General features: G+C 48.0%; 3 protein-coding genes across 4 annotated transcripts; 1 reads left to right on the top strand and 2 right to left on the bottom strand.

Moving 5' to 3' along the window:
* Positions 1-53: 53 nt before the first annotated feature.
* Positions 54-4976, bottom strand: MED22 (mediator complex subunit 22). 2 transcript variants are annotated; one of them, XM_083876089.1, is made up of 4 exons: positions 4825-4976; positions 4319-4399; positions 3859-4067; positions 54-353 (listed from the first exon to the last, which is right to left on the bottom strand). In XM_083876089.1, the coding sequence occupies exons 1-4, from the start codon at positions 4945-4947 to the stop codon at positions 161-163; spliced, it is 606 nt and encodes a 201-aa protein (XP_083732215.1). In that variant the 5' UTR covers positions 4948-4976; the 3' UTR covers positions 54-160. The 2 variants fall into 2 exon arrangements, with proteins under 2 accessions (XP_083732215.1, XP_083732214.1); XM_083876088.1 differs by having other exon boundaries at positions 55-359.
* A 57-nt stretch (positions 4977-5033) lies between these two features.
* Positions 5034-9008, top strand: RPL7A (ribosomal protein L7a). Its single transcript, XM_083875933.1, has 8 exons — positions 5034-5086; positions 5649-5769; positions 6031-6180; positions 6936-7076; positions 7417-7496; positions 7823-7953; positions 8323-8392; positions 8842-9008. Exons 1-8 carry the CDS (start codon positions 5084-5086, stop codon positions 8944-8946), a joined length of 801 nt encoding a protein of 266 aa, XP_083732059.1. The 5' UTR covers positions 5034-5083; the 3' UTR covers positions 8947-9008.
* Positions 9009-9628: 620 nt separating this feature from the next.
* On the bottom strand, positions 9629-14358 carry SURF1 (SURF1 cytochrome c oxidase assembly factor). Its single transcript, XM_083875932.1, has 9 exons — positions 14255-14358; positions 13357-13438; positions 13123-13250; positions 12684-12766; positions 11789-11980; positions 11426-11498; positions 10890-11052; positions 10271-10352; positions 9629-10101 (listed from the first exon to the last, which is right to left on the bottom strand). Exons 1-9 carry the CDS (start codon positions 14345-14347, stop codon positions 10035-10037), a joined length of 963 nt encoding a protein of 320 aa, XP_083732058.1. The 5' UTR covers positions 14348-14358; the 3' UTR covers positions 9629-10034.
* Positions 14359-14383: the final 25 nt, after the last annotated feature.

Raw genomic sequence — 14383 nt, 5'->3', positions numbered from 1 at the left:
CAGCCGTGCAGGGAAAGCAGAACCCTGCTAGCACAGCTCCAGTGCCTCCTCCTGACAGCAGGAGCGGCTTGCTCAGCACAGCAGGAGGAAGACTTCCAGCAGCGCGGGGCCATCCCCGAGTGACCCGCGGCGGGGCCGTCCCGGGACAGGCGGATCCTCTTCAGGAATGCTCGGCGGGGCCTGCCCCGTGCCCGTTCACGTGCGGGTGCGACGGGGTGGAACTCTGCGAGGTGGCAACGCTCTGCTCTCCTGCGGCTGCTGCCAGAGGCATCGAGAGGCTCTCCGGGGACAACGAGGCAAAGTCTTGTCTCCAGTAGGCTTCGCACAGTGGGAGATCATTGCTGTCACACAGACTGTAGCTTTCCAGAACAAACAACCCCAGTGAGGAGAGAGCGGGTGTGGTGACAGAGGAGGGGAGGGGTGGAAAGGGTGGAGGGAGCGAGACAGAAGCAAAGCATTAAGAAAATGGTAAAATAAATGCTGGATGTAAGGTCTGTGTTCATGAAATCATCCTAAGTTGTGTAACATTTGCCTTCTCTAAGACACCCTCCTAAGGGCTGGTCCTAAATCCTCTTGGGCCTGGTGAGGGTTGGGGCAATTTCAGAGACAGAACCATGGCTACAAAATGAAACAGAGGCTCAATTCTAATCCAGACTCTCCAAGTCTCTGAAAAGATCTGAAGTCCTGGCACCTCCAAATATGTGAGTTCTGATACTGATGAGTGAGACATGGACCTTACCCACAATTATTTTACTTGGAATTAGACTGCAACCTATGTGAGGAAAAAATAGAAATCCTGCTCTAAATTTTGCTTCAGCAAAAAAACTGCCACAATTGTTTTTGGGCCTGTTCCTGTCACAATAAAGAAGAACCCTATTTACACCCCTGCCCTTTCAAAAAAAGTGCTCCACAGGTTTGAGTTTTCCACTGAAGCTTCATTAAAAAGTACTGAGAGCTCCTGCCTTTTCTCAAAGAGCTAACAGTGCTTCTAAAAGCAGCTGGCTGGATTCCAACACTGGATGAACCAGCAGTGTGGGAAAATAAGGTTTTTAAACAGGCTAATTCCTGCCCATACTCTGAGGAAAACATAATGTGGAAGGGCCAAAACTAAAAAGAAACATGGAAGGAACTGGAACAAAACCAACACAAATCCCAAAGAGAAGAAGGAGCTGCACACACAAGAGACACCCAAGACAAAGTGAGTGCTGGAGCAGTAAGCAGCTTGCATTCAGAGAAAAACAAACCCAATGGGTCAAGTGATTTTGTTGTTGCAGCTTTATTTACATTTGTAATGTGTGGACTGATGCTTAGGGAAATATTTTAAGTATAGAAATATGAGACAGTTCATATTGCACAAACATGAAACATGTGAGATTTAACCCCACACTCAAGACAGCTCCTGTGATCTCAGAGGAGGGAGCAATGGAACACAAATGCAGGTCTGGGGGTTAGGATGAGAGAAGGCAAGCTGGACTTGCAGTTACCACTTTGGGGAACAAGCACACAAAGCACTAAGTGCAAGCTGAGCTCTTTTCTGGCAGCATCACCCAGCTGGCTTTGCAGGAGAAGTGAGAAGGCAGTGTATAGAGGTTTTATATCTGGGACTTCTGTAAAATCCCTTGGAAGAGCAGCCCCCAACACGGTGGAGCTGGGTTCAGTTAACAAAGACCATTGGGGCTGAACCAGAACTACAACTCCTGTTCTGTCACAGACCTCAGACCATGATTTTCCAGGAGAACCAGACCACAGCATGCACACATCATGGCAGGGGAGTTGCCAACCACATTTCAGCTGTGTCAGAAGCATGACTGCTTGTCCTGCTGCCCCAGTTAGAACAGTTCCAGTCTAAGTTCCACCTCTCAGCTAACACTCCTCAGAAGTCAGGCTCAGTGAGCAACTCTGCATAGCCCAGGAGCACTGGCCAACCTGCTGCTCTGTCCTGGGAGGGCTCCTCAGGGCATGGAAGGGACTGCACTACTCCCCTGAGGCAACCAGCCAGTCTGAGTGCAGAGGGACAGCTCTACAAAACTGCTTGATCACAGGGCAGGAAACCAATGATTCCTTCAGGACAATCTTCTCAGGTTTAGTTTCAAGGATCTGCTTTTGGGTCTCATCAAAAGCCCCATGTGCACATAAAAAGCCTGGCAAACACCTGACCCTACAACTGAAGAGGCATTCCTAGGACACCAAGGAACTCCCCTTTGGGGGCAAACAGGCTGTTGTGTTGACAGCCACTGAAACATGGCTGTGACATAACAGAAACCCTTTCCCCCACACTAGACAATAAGATTTCATTAAAAATATGGTAGTATTCTAACTATAAAAGGATTTTGAATAAATCATTGTTTCTGTATTTACACAGACACAGTTTCTTTGGTGCAGAAAAGGACAGGAAAGAGCACAGGAAGGGAGGAAGTGCTAAAAGCAAACGACCAAGTGCTACATGATAACAAAGTGAAAGATAACAGCTCCGCAGAATTGCCAGGATTCCTCACCTCATGACCCATAAGAAAGAGCAGGAAGGCAAATCCATCTGCTGTACACCAACATTTGTGCTTCCATGTTAATTCTGTGAGCAAGGGTTGCTTTGTGTGGCACCTGGGGCCAGGCAGGTGAACAGACCACGCCAGCATGGCCAAAACCCCTCAGCCCCAAAGTGACAGTGCCCAGCACACAGTGGTGGCAGTCTGGGAACAAGGAGAGTGAGGGAAGCACACCTGGCACACGAGGGGCACTCTCATCCCACACCACATCCCTTTGGATAAGCTCACTGCTACGTCATGGACCTGTCAGCACCTGCACAGGAGCTTGGGTTTGTGAGCATCACAACCTCCTCAAAAAACTGAATAAAGTTTGAGAAACAACTCTAAATCTTTACCTCTAAGCTGTGTCATATTATTATTTTTTTTTACTCTTAAAATACATATATTATTCATAAACAATGGCCTTACTTTAAAAGATATTGAGCAACTTAGTTGACTTATCTGGGGTTATAGGCATTCAGCATTCTTAGAAAAAAGGAAAACATAGAAAACCTGGTCAATAAAATTTTAAGTAAGATTTTTTTAAAGTTAAGAGTTTGTTTAAAAGTCCTAGAATTATTGCACTGACTTCACTTAGCTTGGAAAGTGCAGCCAAGATAACCAGGTTTACATTTGTTTTCTTCTGCTCTCATTTACTGCATCATTAACTAGAAGTGCTGGAGTGCATGACAAAAAAAAAATAAAGTGTCTGAATTCTCTAAAATCTGTTTGCCAAACAAGAGGCTTTTAAAAATATTAAAAATCCCACAAACAAACCAGTAATAAATCATTCCTTAGAAAATCCTATCACAATACTTCAAAATTCAATGAAAGTGAGCAAGTCTTTTTGCTCCTTGCAAATGTTGACCCCAGCAGGACTGGAGGCAGCTGGGGGCAGTGGACTGTGAGGGAAAAGGCACAATGTGTGACCAGGTCACTTGTGAAAGGACTCACCACCAAGGTGAGGTGACATCAGGAGCCAGCTCAGCAAGCTGGTCTCTGTAGGGAGAGAGCCAGAGGCTCCTTCAGAGGGATTTCCCACAAGGAAATTCATCTTCTTTTCTAATGATTACAACAGAAGCCTAAGGAAATTACCTATCAAACCTGGGACGCTGTGAACACCTCTTTCACCAGGACATTTACATCCTGTAGGGGATCTACAAGGAAAAGGCAGTTGCTTTAGTTGCAGAAAAAGAGTTTGACCTAATTAAAAGTAGGACTGAAAACTTTTGGGAACATTCTCAAAACCTGCACTCTAAGGGCTATTTGATGGTCTGGACTAAGTACCCCAAAAAGGCCTGGAGTTGTAAGGCAGAGTCCACTGCCCTATTTGTACCTGGAAGAGTAATATTCTTCTTCTAGCTCGTAGAGGTCAATGGAGATCTCATCCCGCAGTGCAATCAGCTTCTTGTCACACTCCTCCTGCAGGCTCCTCAGCTGCTGGTTGCGTTGGTTGATGGCCTCGTTCACGGAGGGGAAATCATTGAGGATCAGGAACTGCTTCAGGTCAGACACAAGTTTCATCAGGGACTCGCCAGCTCGGACCTTGCAGCAGTGAGAAAAATCACACATCATAACAGAGCTCTGCTCTGGTTCCAAGAGCTTCCAAGCTGCTCCTTTGGCTCAAACTTTGGATAAAAACTCCCACAATACATGAGGATTCTGACAGAATTCTGACCCAGCCACCCCAAATGTGAAGTTACTCTCCTTGGGCATGTTATAAGGATCCAAAAATGAACCCAACAGCCCCTGCAGGATGTGCTGCCCACAGGTATGAACAGTACAGTGCTACTCACAATATTTGCAGCTCTGACATGCATCTCGTAGTTATCTTGCTCACCCTGGGTTGCTCGAGAGACTTGAGTTTCATCTTCGATCTAAAGGAAAAAGTACACAAATCCACCTCTGTATATTTAAAATTCAAACAGACAATTACTATGCTACAAGGTATAATATATGGGAATATATATGTGGATATGTGTATGAATTCCCCATACATGTGAAATGAGATCACGCATTATCTATGTGAAATTCACATCTATGTATGTGAATTACAGTTCAATTCACAGTGTCCAAAGCCTGGCTGGACGGGGCTTAGAGCAACCTGGTCTGGTGGAAGGTGTCCCTGCCCATGGCGATCTTTAAGGTCCCTTTAAACCTTTAACATTCCGAGATTCTATGAAAGGTGCTCCCCTCTCCGCTCACGGGCTCTGCTCTCCCCTCACAGCCCCTTCCTCACGTTCTCCCGCCCTTCTACGCTTGGCACCCCCGCAGGGGGGGAAGCCGGCCCGCTCAGGCCCACCTTAGCCGTCTTGATGATCTCGGTGAAGTTATCCATGATGGACTTGACATCGTCCTTGAGGCGCTTGTTGTAGGACTGCAGCAGGGTCTCCTTGCTCTGGGGCAGCACCCGTGGCTGCGCCATGGCCGCGCCCTGCCCTGCCCTCCCCTCCCCGCCCGGCCCGGCCCGGCCCGGCCCCGCCCCCCGGAGCTCTCGCGAGACCGCGCGCCCCGATATCTCCCGGCATGCACCGCGCCGCCTTCCTCTCCCACCGCCCAAGATGGTGAGTGATGGCGGCAGCGCGGGGGGGGGGCCGGAGCCATCCGCCGCCATCTGGGGCCGCCCGCCGGCATCCGCCGCCAACGATGGGGCAAGGCGGCGCCGCGAGGGTGCTGGGCTGGCGGTGGAGGCGGTGGAGCGGTGTTTCGTGCTCGATTTGCGGGGATGAGAGAAAGCCACGTATGGGCCTGCCCGCCCGGGCCGGGAACCCGGGGCTGCTGCCGGCTCGGGCAGCCCGGCCAGGCCGCAGGGCGGTATCGGGGTACGTCGGGTCTTGGTGGGCAGTAACCACCGTGGGGGTATCTCGGCTGCTCTCGGGGAGCGCCAGGCCGGGCAAAGCCATCATCATGTTCGCTTTAGTCCTTTTTCTTCTCGGGATGGTTTATAAAGCTTATAAACGTAAAGCGAAGCATTTGCTCTCTCCGTGAGAGCAGGGCGAGCATGGGAGGCCGCCAGGCTGGTGAAATGCCTAGGAAAATAAATGCATTTCTAGGGTGGGCTGGTAACTTTTCCAAGCGCGCATGTTTTGGAGACAGAACAAGACAGAGTGTATTTCTTGCTTGCAGCCGAAAGGAAAGAAGGCCAAGGGCAAGAAGGTGGCCCCGGCCCCTGCTGTAGTAAAAAAGCAGGAGGCCAAGAAGGTCGTCAATCCTCTCTTTGAGAAGAGGCCCAAGAACTTTGGCATTGGTGAGTAAGTGGATATTTGGGATAGTTGCTCCTATGGTTTTTTCTTGTTCAATGAATAGATTAAGTTACAAACATTCAAAGTCACTCCAGACTTTGTGCAGTGCCGTTCTCGTACAAGGTGCAGATGATGTGAAAGAATATTTGCTATCTGAGTGGTCGTGCTGACACTTTTACCACCAAGATCACTGATGCTCCTGTGCTATTCCCACGCTGCTGCTGTGGCTTTGGGGCAGCCCTGAGCTCAAGGCTGTGTTTCTTTAGGACAGGATATCCAGCCCAAGCGTGACCTCACCCGGTTTGTGAAATGGCCGCGCTACATTCGGCTGCAGCGCCAGAGGTCCATCCTCTACAAACGCCTCAAGGTGCCTCCTGCCATCAACCAGTTCACCCAGGCCCTGGACCGCCAGACAGGTGAGGCTGTGCCCCAAAAGGCCCTCTTGGCTTGGGTTCTAAATGGGGTGTGCCTTAGAAAAGGGGAAAGAAACCAAAATGGGCCTTAACAAAGGTAAGCTGGGGTGTTGTGTCTGTGTCTTACCTTAAATACATCCTTAGTGACCAGGGTGGTGTCAAAATCAGTTTGCTGGTTTAAGACTTGGATCGCTGCTGTGTACCCTGAAAAGGGATTTAGAAAATACCAAAGCTCTGTTTCCTGACCCAAAGCCTGCATTAAATCTTAACTGTGATTCCAGTCTTCCAGCTTGATGTAGAACCACCCAGGGTGGTGTAAACAGATTGCTTGAGATGCACAATGCATTCCCTGCATTGTGGGAATGCAGGTTTTGGGAAAAAAACAACATGCTGGCACTGAAGAAAGAAGGGATTTAGGGGTCTTCAGTGCATGAGTTTAGGCAAAAAACTTTCAACCTGTGTAAATAATTTCCTCCTCATAGATGCTCCTTGCTTTAAAAGAGCCAGTGCACCACCTCTAACCATAATTGCTGGCATTTCCTCATCCAGACAGTCAGGGAGCTCTCAGTGCTATCAGAGGTGCATTCAGATAGGGCCTCTCAGGGTGTTCTCTTGGACTGTGCAGATGATGATCACTTTTTGCTGAGAAAAAAAAAATGTCATGACAACCACCAAGATCGCTAATGCACCAATGTGTTTTTAAAATCAGTGCTTGGATTTTCAGGTCATGCAACTAATGAGTAGGTGTTCTCTTCCAGCTACACAGCTCCTGAAGCTGGCACACAAATACAGGCCTGAAAATAAGCAAGAGAAGAAGCAGAGGCTACTGGCTCGTGCTGAGCAGAAAGCTGCAGGAAAGGGAGATGCTCCAACCAAGAGGCCACCGGTGCTTCGAGCAGGTAACTTTGTACCTGAGCTGATGGAATATGGGAGTGTGGCATTTCTTGAGAGGAAAAAAGTGATGGAAGAGTTTAGTTCTTCAACCAGACAGCCTCGGACAAGCTATGGCAATGATGTTATGAATTTCTTCACCTGAGCTCAAAGTGAAGAGCAAAATAGACGAGCTTTTTAACCCTGAGCTTTAGCAAATTGTCCATGAAATGTCTTTGTGCCACTGATGTGAAAAAAGTTTTTGTAACTTCCATAGTGATGCTGTGCTATGGAATCAGAGTTGGCTTGCAAGAAAGCTCTGAAAATGGACTGAGAGGAATCAAAGCTTAACTATAATTTGTTTTTCAGGTGTCAATACCGTCACAACTCTGGTGGAGAACAAGAAGGCTCAGCTTGTCGTTATTGCCCACGATGTAGACCCCATTGAGGTGAGCATGTTACAGGCTACCCGTGTAACTGAGGCTGGGTCAGAAGTGCTTTCAAGGCAAAAATGGATCTTAGGACAAATTACATGAAAGAGAATGCATGGAAAAAATACACAGTAGCCAGAACTGGGATGCTTGTGAGTGGGTGTAGCTGTCCTGGTTGGACAGTGAGGTTGGGCCCTTGCAATGATGTTTTGAATTTCTTCACCTGAACCAGCAGTGAAGAGCAAAACGAGCTTTTTAACACTGAGCAATTGGCACAGCCCAGGCTGACACCCAGCACAAAGGGATGTTCTCCTTCAGTAACCCAGGATTCACTTCCCTTTCAGCTGGTGGTTTTCCTGCCAGCCCTGTGCCGCAAGATGGGGGTTCCCTACTGCATCATCAAGGGCAAAGCCAGGCTGGGCAGGCTGGTCCACAGGAAGACCTGCACCTGTGTGGCTTTCACCCAGGTTAACCCGTAAGTGCTCTGGGAGCTCACTTGATTGTCTTGTGGGGAAAGCAAACTGCCCTAAGTACAGGCTCTAGGGCAGGTGGGTAGCAAACTTGGGTCTCTCTGAAGTAGTAAAATTAAAATACCACATCTATAGTGTCTGATAAAAATGTTTCTATCAAATCCTGATGGTGCAGATTATTTTGGTTTACCTAAAGGGTGGTTACTCTAAAATCTGAGCAGTGCATTTTCTGATGTTAACCCTTTCCAAGTGATGCTTTTACTTAACCTGAAAAATTGAGTTGCCACTAGATGCTCTCAAATTCTATGGCAAAATATATATTTATGGAAAATGTTAAATCAAGGCTCTAAAGGAACTAAAACTGTCATCAACAGGGAGGATAAGGGAGCCCTTGCAAAGCTGGTGGAGGCTGTCAAGACCAACTACAATGACAGATACGATGAGGTAAGACTCTATGCTGCTGGCCTTGTCTTTGTACACTGTTAACTTTCTCAGAAGGGAGAAATGGGACATAGTGTCATCAGTTTATACTTAGGTGTGTTGTACATAGGTTTGCTTACAGTGAACCACAGTCTTTACCTGAGAATGGGGTAAAATGTGAAATTTGTCATCAGCTTAGAAGTAAATAGCAACCGTAGGGCAAGGATTGTAGAGAAGGCAGCAGCTTTGGCTACCTAAACTCCATCTCCCAAATCCAGGAGTTATGAGATAGCTGAATCCAATGTCCTTCATTAGGAAAGATTTTAAACTTTTCTCTTTGCTGCCCCAAAATGTAATGCAGTGCTTGAAATGTGTAGAACTTTGTAGTTGAGGGAGCTCTTCCCCTTGTGCAGAGTTGAGTGACACAGTAAGAGATGGGATGAGGTCTCTAACCTGTTCTCCCTTCCTTGCAGATCCGTCGTCACTGGGGCGGGAATGTCCTGGGCCCAAAATCGGTGGCTCGCATTGCGAAGCTGGAAAAAGCAAAGGCTAAAGAGCTGGCTACAAAGCTGGGCTGAGGATGTACTGCTGTACTGCACTGCACCATGTTTGCTGTACATAATAAACCCCAGCTGTTTCAGTGGTCTCTGTTCATGGAGTGCTCTAGGCAGGGAGTAGCACAGTGACATTGCTGTACTTGTGTGCCTTCCATCCAGTGACAGAATAGTGCTGGGCAGAAATGGCTGCTCAGAGCTGCTTATTACTGAACTTGGAATGACTTTCCTGAATTGCTAGTCCTGTGTCATAACTTCTCTCTCTTGAACACACAGCCCAGCAGCTCAGCTCCACATGCTCTGGGATCTTGAAGTTGACTGGGCTGGGCTAGTTTTGGCTTTAAGCCTGGCTTGGTTTTGCAAATCTAAACTGGAAATAGCTTTTGATTTCTCCTTACTTAGGACAGGGTTACATTATGGGTTACAGTGTTACAACCTTCCACACCTGCAGTGCCTCTTGCAGTGAAGGCAGGCTGAAGGAGGAAGAATCAAGACCTTCCTGTGGTTCTGTTCTTTGCTGAGTGCTGGCTGGATCTGGTGGCACTGTGGAGGCTACCAAGGCTCCAGGTGTGGTAACTGCCTGTTTTTGCCAGCCCTCATCCTTTTGCAAAACCACAGGCTGTCTTCCCCAGGTAGACCCGAATGTCCACAGTAACCTCTAATTCAGGTTTGCTGTTGTTCCATGTAAGATGCATGATGCAAGTCATAAGGCAAAGACCTGTAGGCCTTTATTTATTGTGCTGCAACTGCTGTGAGCTATTCCTGACTTCAGGAAGGACTACTAGCTGCAGACAGGCTGATTGACAATCCTCTGGTTTTGTCATAAGGAAAAAACAGTGGAGATGTTAAAATGTAGCTATCAACCAGCCACAACAGAAAAGAAAATGTATTCTTGTGATTACTATTAAAGTTCAGTGCTCCCAAGCTGCAGCCAAATCCCACTGGTGGGAGCTCAGTTTGCAGGGACTGCTTGAAGTCTCTTTGCAGCTTGATAACATGTTTGCTGAAACTGCTCTGGAATTCCAGGTGCTCTAATTATTTAGGACTGATGAGGCTTCTGTTATCCATAGAAATCTGCTCTTGACTAGCACAAAGATTTTTCTTTTTTCCCGTCACCGAGGTACCTTCTGTATAAATTTCTTGTACCACAAGAAGGAAGTTGCAGCACACAGACCGTACCTGTGAGAGAAAATCACATGTTGGCACCTTTCCAGGGTGGACTGGACCTCCCTAAGATCACTGCAATAACCAAGTCAAACCACTTGGCATGAGAAGTTCAGGTTAAAACTGGGCTTTTGTAGCTCCAGAGCAGCCTGGGGCAGGTCCCCCAGGGGGGCTGGTCCCTTACCAGGTGACGATGTACTGCATGTGCTCGTTCCGCAGGCTCACCCTGGTCTGGCCCCCGATGGGCCCCCCCGGGACTGTGCTTCCTGTGGGGACAACAAAGCCACCTTCAGTCCTTGGTCTGCACAGGGTCCAAGAGGGGAAGGTGGTGATTAATCTGCTGGATGGATACCCTGCTGTCCCTCAGGCAGTGCTGTTCCCAAGCTCATAGAATCCCAGAATGGTTTGGGTTGGAAGGGATCTTTTTATCTCATTCTACCTTCTGCCATGGGCAGGGGCACCTTCCATTATCCCAGTTTGCTCCAAGCCCCATCCAGCCTGGCCTTGGACACTTCCAGGGATCCAGGGGCAGCCACAGCATCTCTGGGCAACCTGTGCCAGGGCCTCACCACCATTACAGGGAAGAATTCCCTCCCAATATCCCACCTAATCCTGCCCTCCGGCAGTTTGAAGCCACGCCCCGTTGCCCTATCTTTCATGCTCCCGACGAAAGTCTTTCCAGCTCTCATTGGCTCCTGTCACCTTCAAAACAGTGGGCTGGCAGAGGACAGGAAGAGAACTGAGAGGAGAGGGAGGGAGAGGGATGTAAATTGGACAGGGGGCTGGATTCCTGCGTGACTCACTGAAATCTGCATCGATGAAGATGGGCTCAGCACCAGTCACCCTGGCCATGGCCTCCAGGTCCCGGTAGTGCCAGCGGTTTTTTTCAATGTCATTTTCAGGCACAAAGGGTTTCCTTTTTTCTGTTAACCTCACCACTCCTGTGAGATCAATCTCATCTTCAATCTGAGGAGAAGTGCAGAAAGAAAAAAGGGTTATTTCAAGATAGATTTCATATTCTGACACATCAAGTGCTGTCAGGAAAACGTGGCACTTGAAGGGTCTGAGCATAAATGAAATGGTTGTTTCCTGCAGTGGGGCAGTGCTGTAACAGCAGGAGAAAAAAGCAGAACAAGAACAGCTTCATGTTTGCAAAACATGTTATTTACTTAAAAAAAGGTGGGAAACAAAGGTTTGTTGTCTTTGAAAAGTGCAATGACTAATTAAGTCACCTCCCATGATGCTGGACATAGCTCCTGCCTTTTTGGATTACTGAGTGGTGCCCCTGGGTAACCAAGGGGCACAGATTAACATCCCCCATTCCCTGGATCCCTCTTACCTGTCCATTCAGCCTGGTCTCTGGTTTCAATTTCTTCTTGGGCACAAATCCTCGGTTGACTAAAATCGTGACCCTAGAGTTACATAAAGAAATACTGCTCAGGAGTGAAGGAGAATTTATTCCTGCTGCTGCCTAGAACTAAAGACCAAAGAAAGAAGCAACCCATGTGTTTGCTGCCAGTTTTGCTGTCACCTGAATATTGTAAAGGAATTTAAATACAGCTTCAAATCAAGCCTCAGTGATGCCAGAGACTGAGAGATGCTGTTTAAGGCAGGGAGTGATTGATACAAACCCAACCACCAGGATTCAGCTTTTCCAAGGAGAAGTGAGTGCTCCCACGGAGCAGGACTCTGCTGAACTCACCCCAGCTCTGTGCAGTAGAAGGGGGTGACAACGTTGGCTCCGTTCTCAGGGCGGGATGAGATCCTGCCGGCTTCCCGCGCCTCCCGCTCGGGGTCCAGCAGGGAGCGAGGCAGGATGTAGAGCTCCTTGGAGTGGTCAAACCGCCCCCGGACCTTCACAGGTCTGTACTCCAACTCCTTCAGCTCCATGGGGCTGCATGGAACAAGGGGAAAACAACGTCATGGCTGTGCTAGGCAAACTGAGTCGGGAGATTTTACTGCGGGACTCTTCCTTTTCCCTAATGGTTCACCCTGGATGGAGCCTGTTGGCAAAAAGAGGGAGAAGACAAACAGCTCATGGAATATGGCTAATTATACTTCAGCTGTCTAGGAGAATCAAATACAGATGATCAGGAGCCATTCAGGGAGAAGTTCTGTTCTATGATATGTCAAACCCAGGTATCACAGAGCAGGTGGACTCACTGCCTGTACATGCGAAGCATTTCTTTCCCACCCCAGACCATGAAATCCAACAACTGAGCCCTTCTGAGAGTTGTACCAGGTGACCAAGTGACCTTAAAAATCTCTCTCACAACTGCTCCACATGTGGGGCAGGGCCTGCTATTGTTTCAAGACTCCCTGTTGCAGTAATAATTCCTTTGGGATACCACAGACACCCAAGTCTTCTTTCCCTGGTGGGATTAAAAATGCTATGAATTACATCCCACTGACTTGTTCTTTTACTAAAAATAAAAAAAATATCAGCATCTCTTTCTAATTTGCTGGCACATCCCAATTTCCATTGCATCCCTTCATTTTCATGCAGGTCAGTTCAGCACAAGCTCATTATTGCATGGGTCATATCTAATATTCTCAGTCAGTGCTCTGTAGACAATAAAACATCCTTGTTTCCATACTCTAATGTCAGAGGGATGGGTTCTGCTGTGATCCTTGATGACAGCTGTGCAATCAAATCTAGTTTCCACTTGCGCCGCTGAACCTGGAAACAAACAAACACAAAAGTAACTCCTTAGGGTAGAACAGAGCAATGTAACAATCCTAGCAAGCCTTAAAATCTTGATCATCATTTTTTCATCAGACCTGGCGTAAATCAGGGCAATTGAAGATATGAAACTAGAGGCTACTGAATTTAATTTGAGGAAATATTTGTACTAAAATAAAAGTGTAAAAAAATATACTTCCTTTAAAGACTTACAAGTGGACATGTGGAAAGCAGAAATGTAAAATAACAGCAAATCTTTAACCTGCTTGCTGTCTGAACTAGATTAAACAGATGGAAAATCTTGACAGACCTCAAGTGCTCGTTTTTTGAAAAAATGAAATATTTATTTGTACCTGCCATGTGCCTAGAGCAAACGTGGTCAGAGGGACGAGGAGAAGGCCCCATTTTAGCAAGGTATCCTCTCCAGATGTGTCAGCGGCTGCTGTAGAACCTCGTGGTCTGCAGAACCTCAAACAAACATCTACAGAAAACCAGAACGAGGAACAGGATTCAGAGAAGAGATGGGAAATATTACATCTCGGTACTAGGGTGAAACAGGGCAGAAGCCCAGACAAATATTTTCTTACCTTTAGTCTTTTGAACCAGACCAGAACCTCCTTTAGTTAGGGGATATCCAAAAAATGTTCTTCTGATCAAGCACTGTGATGCCTACACAGAATAAGAAAGATCCTTTGTAATGTCACTGCTTTATAAAACTTGTATTTAGGTGATATCACTGAACTTGATGATGATTGTGTGAATTACTGTTTATGCATTGACTTAAGTCTCAAACGAGCAACTGCCTGTGAAACACTATGGGTTAGGCTATAATTTAAATGAAATAAGATAAAATTTCCATTATGGAGCTGCTTTATAGCACAGCAATGAACTTCCATCCACACTATCAGCAAACACACACCAGCTTAATCTATTCTTGACAGAAACAAGGGCCTACAGGGTCAGGAGATGGGACGAAGGGACGGGATGAGGGAATAGGATGAAGAGATAGGGTCAAGGGACTGGATCAGGATGAGGGAACTGGATCAAGGGACAGGAAAGGGGATAGGATGAGGGGACAGGATCAGGGGGCAGGAGAAGGGATAGGATGAGGGGAGTGGATCAGGGAACAGGATCAGGGGACAGGATCAGAATGAGGGAACTGGACCAAAGGACAGGACAGGGGACTGGATCAGGGGACAGGAGAGGGGATAGGATGAGGAGACTGGATCAGGGGACAGGATCAGGGGACAGGATCAGGATGACGGAACTGGACCAAGGGACAGGAGAGGGGACCGGGTCAGGGGACAGGATCAGGGAAGTGAATCAGGGAACAGGATCAGGATGAGGGATCTGGGTGAGGGAACTGGATCAAGGAACAGGAGAGGGGACAGGATCAGGGAACTGAATCATGGGACAGGATCAGAGGACGGGATCAGGGGACAGGACGAGGAGACGGGATAACGAAAGACAGGATCAGCGGCTCACCCATGCCGGCCCCGCTGCCCCGAGCCTCCCTCGGGCTGGGCGCTCCCTCAGCAGCCTGGGCCCGGGCCCGGCCCGCAGCAGCAGCGCGGCCATGGCAGCCCCGGCCCGGCCCTGCCCCGGAACGGGAAA

This window comes from Zosterops lateralis (genome assembly GCF_965231275.1).
Source record: "Zosterops lateralis genome assembly, chromosome: 20".
Taxonomy (NCBI): domain Eukaryota; kingdom Metazoa; phylum Chordata; class Aves; order Passeriformes; family Zosteropidae; genus Zosterops; species Zosterops lateralis.
This window is presented reverse-complemented; position numbering and strand designations above follow the sequence as displayed.

Coding starts and splice junctions, on each gene's coding strand:
- MED22 (XM_083876088.1), bottom strand. CDS start 4,947: ATGGCGCAGCCACGGGTGCTGCCCCAGAGCAAGGAGACCCTGCTGCAG. Junction 4,400..4,824: donor AGATCATCAAGACGGCTAAG/GTGGGCCTGAGC, acceptor TTTTTCCTTTAG/ATCGAAGATGAAACTCAAGT. Junction 4,068..4,318: donor ATGTCAGAGCTGCAAATATT/GTGAGTAGCACT, acceptor CACTGCTGCAAG/GTCCGAGCTGGCGAGTCCCT.
- RPL7A (XM_083875933.1), top strand. Junction 5,770..6,030: donor GCCCAAGAACTTTGGCATTG/GTGAGTAAGTGG, acceptor GTGTTTCTTTAG/GACAGGATATCCAGCCCAAG. Junction 6,181..6,935: donor GGCCCTGGACCGCCAGACAG/GTGAGGCTGTGC, acceptor GTTCTCTTCCAG/CTACACAGCTCCTGAAGCTG.
- SURF1 (XM_083875932.1), bottom strand. CDS start 14,347: ATGGCCGCGCTGCTGCTGCGGGCCGGGCCCGGGCCCAGGCTGCTGAGG. Junction 11,499..11,788: donor TTCTACTGCACAGAGCTGGG/GTGAGTTCAGCA, acceptor ATGTAACTCTAG/GGTCACGATTTTAGTCAACC. Junction 11,053..11,425: donor AGACCAGGCTGAATGGACAG/GTAAGAGGGATC, acceptor ACTTCTCCTCAG/ATTGAAGATGAGATTGATCT.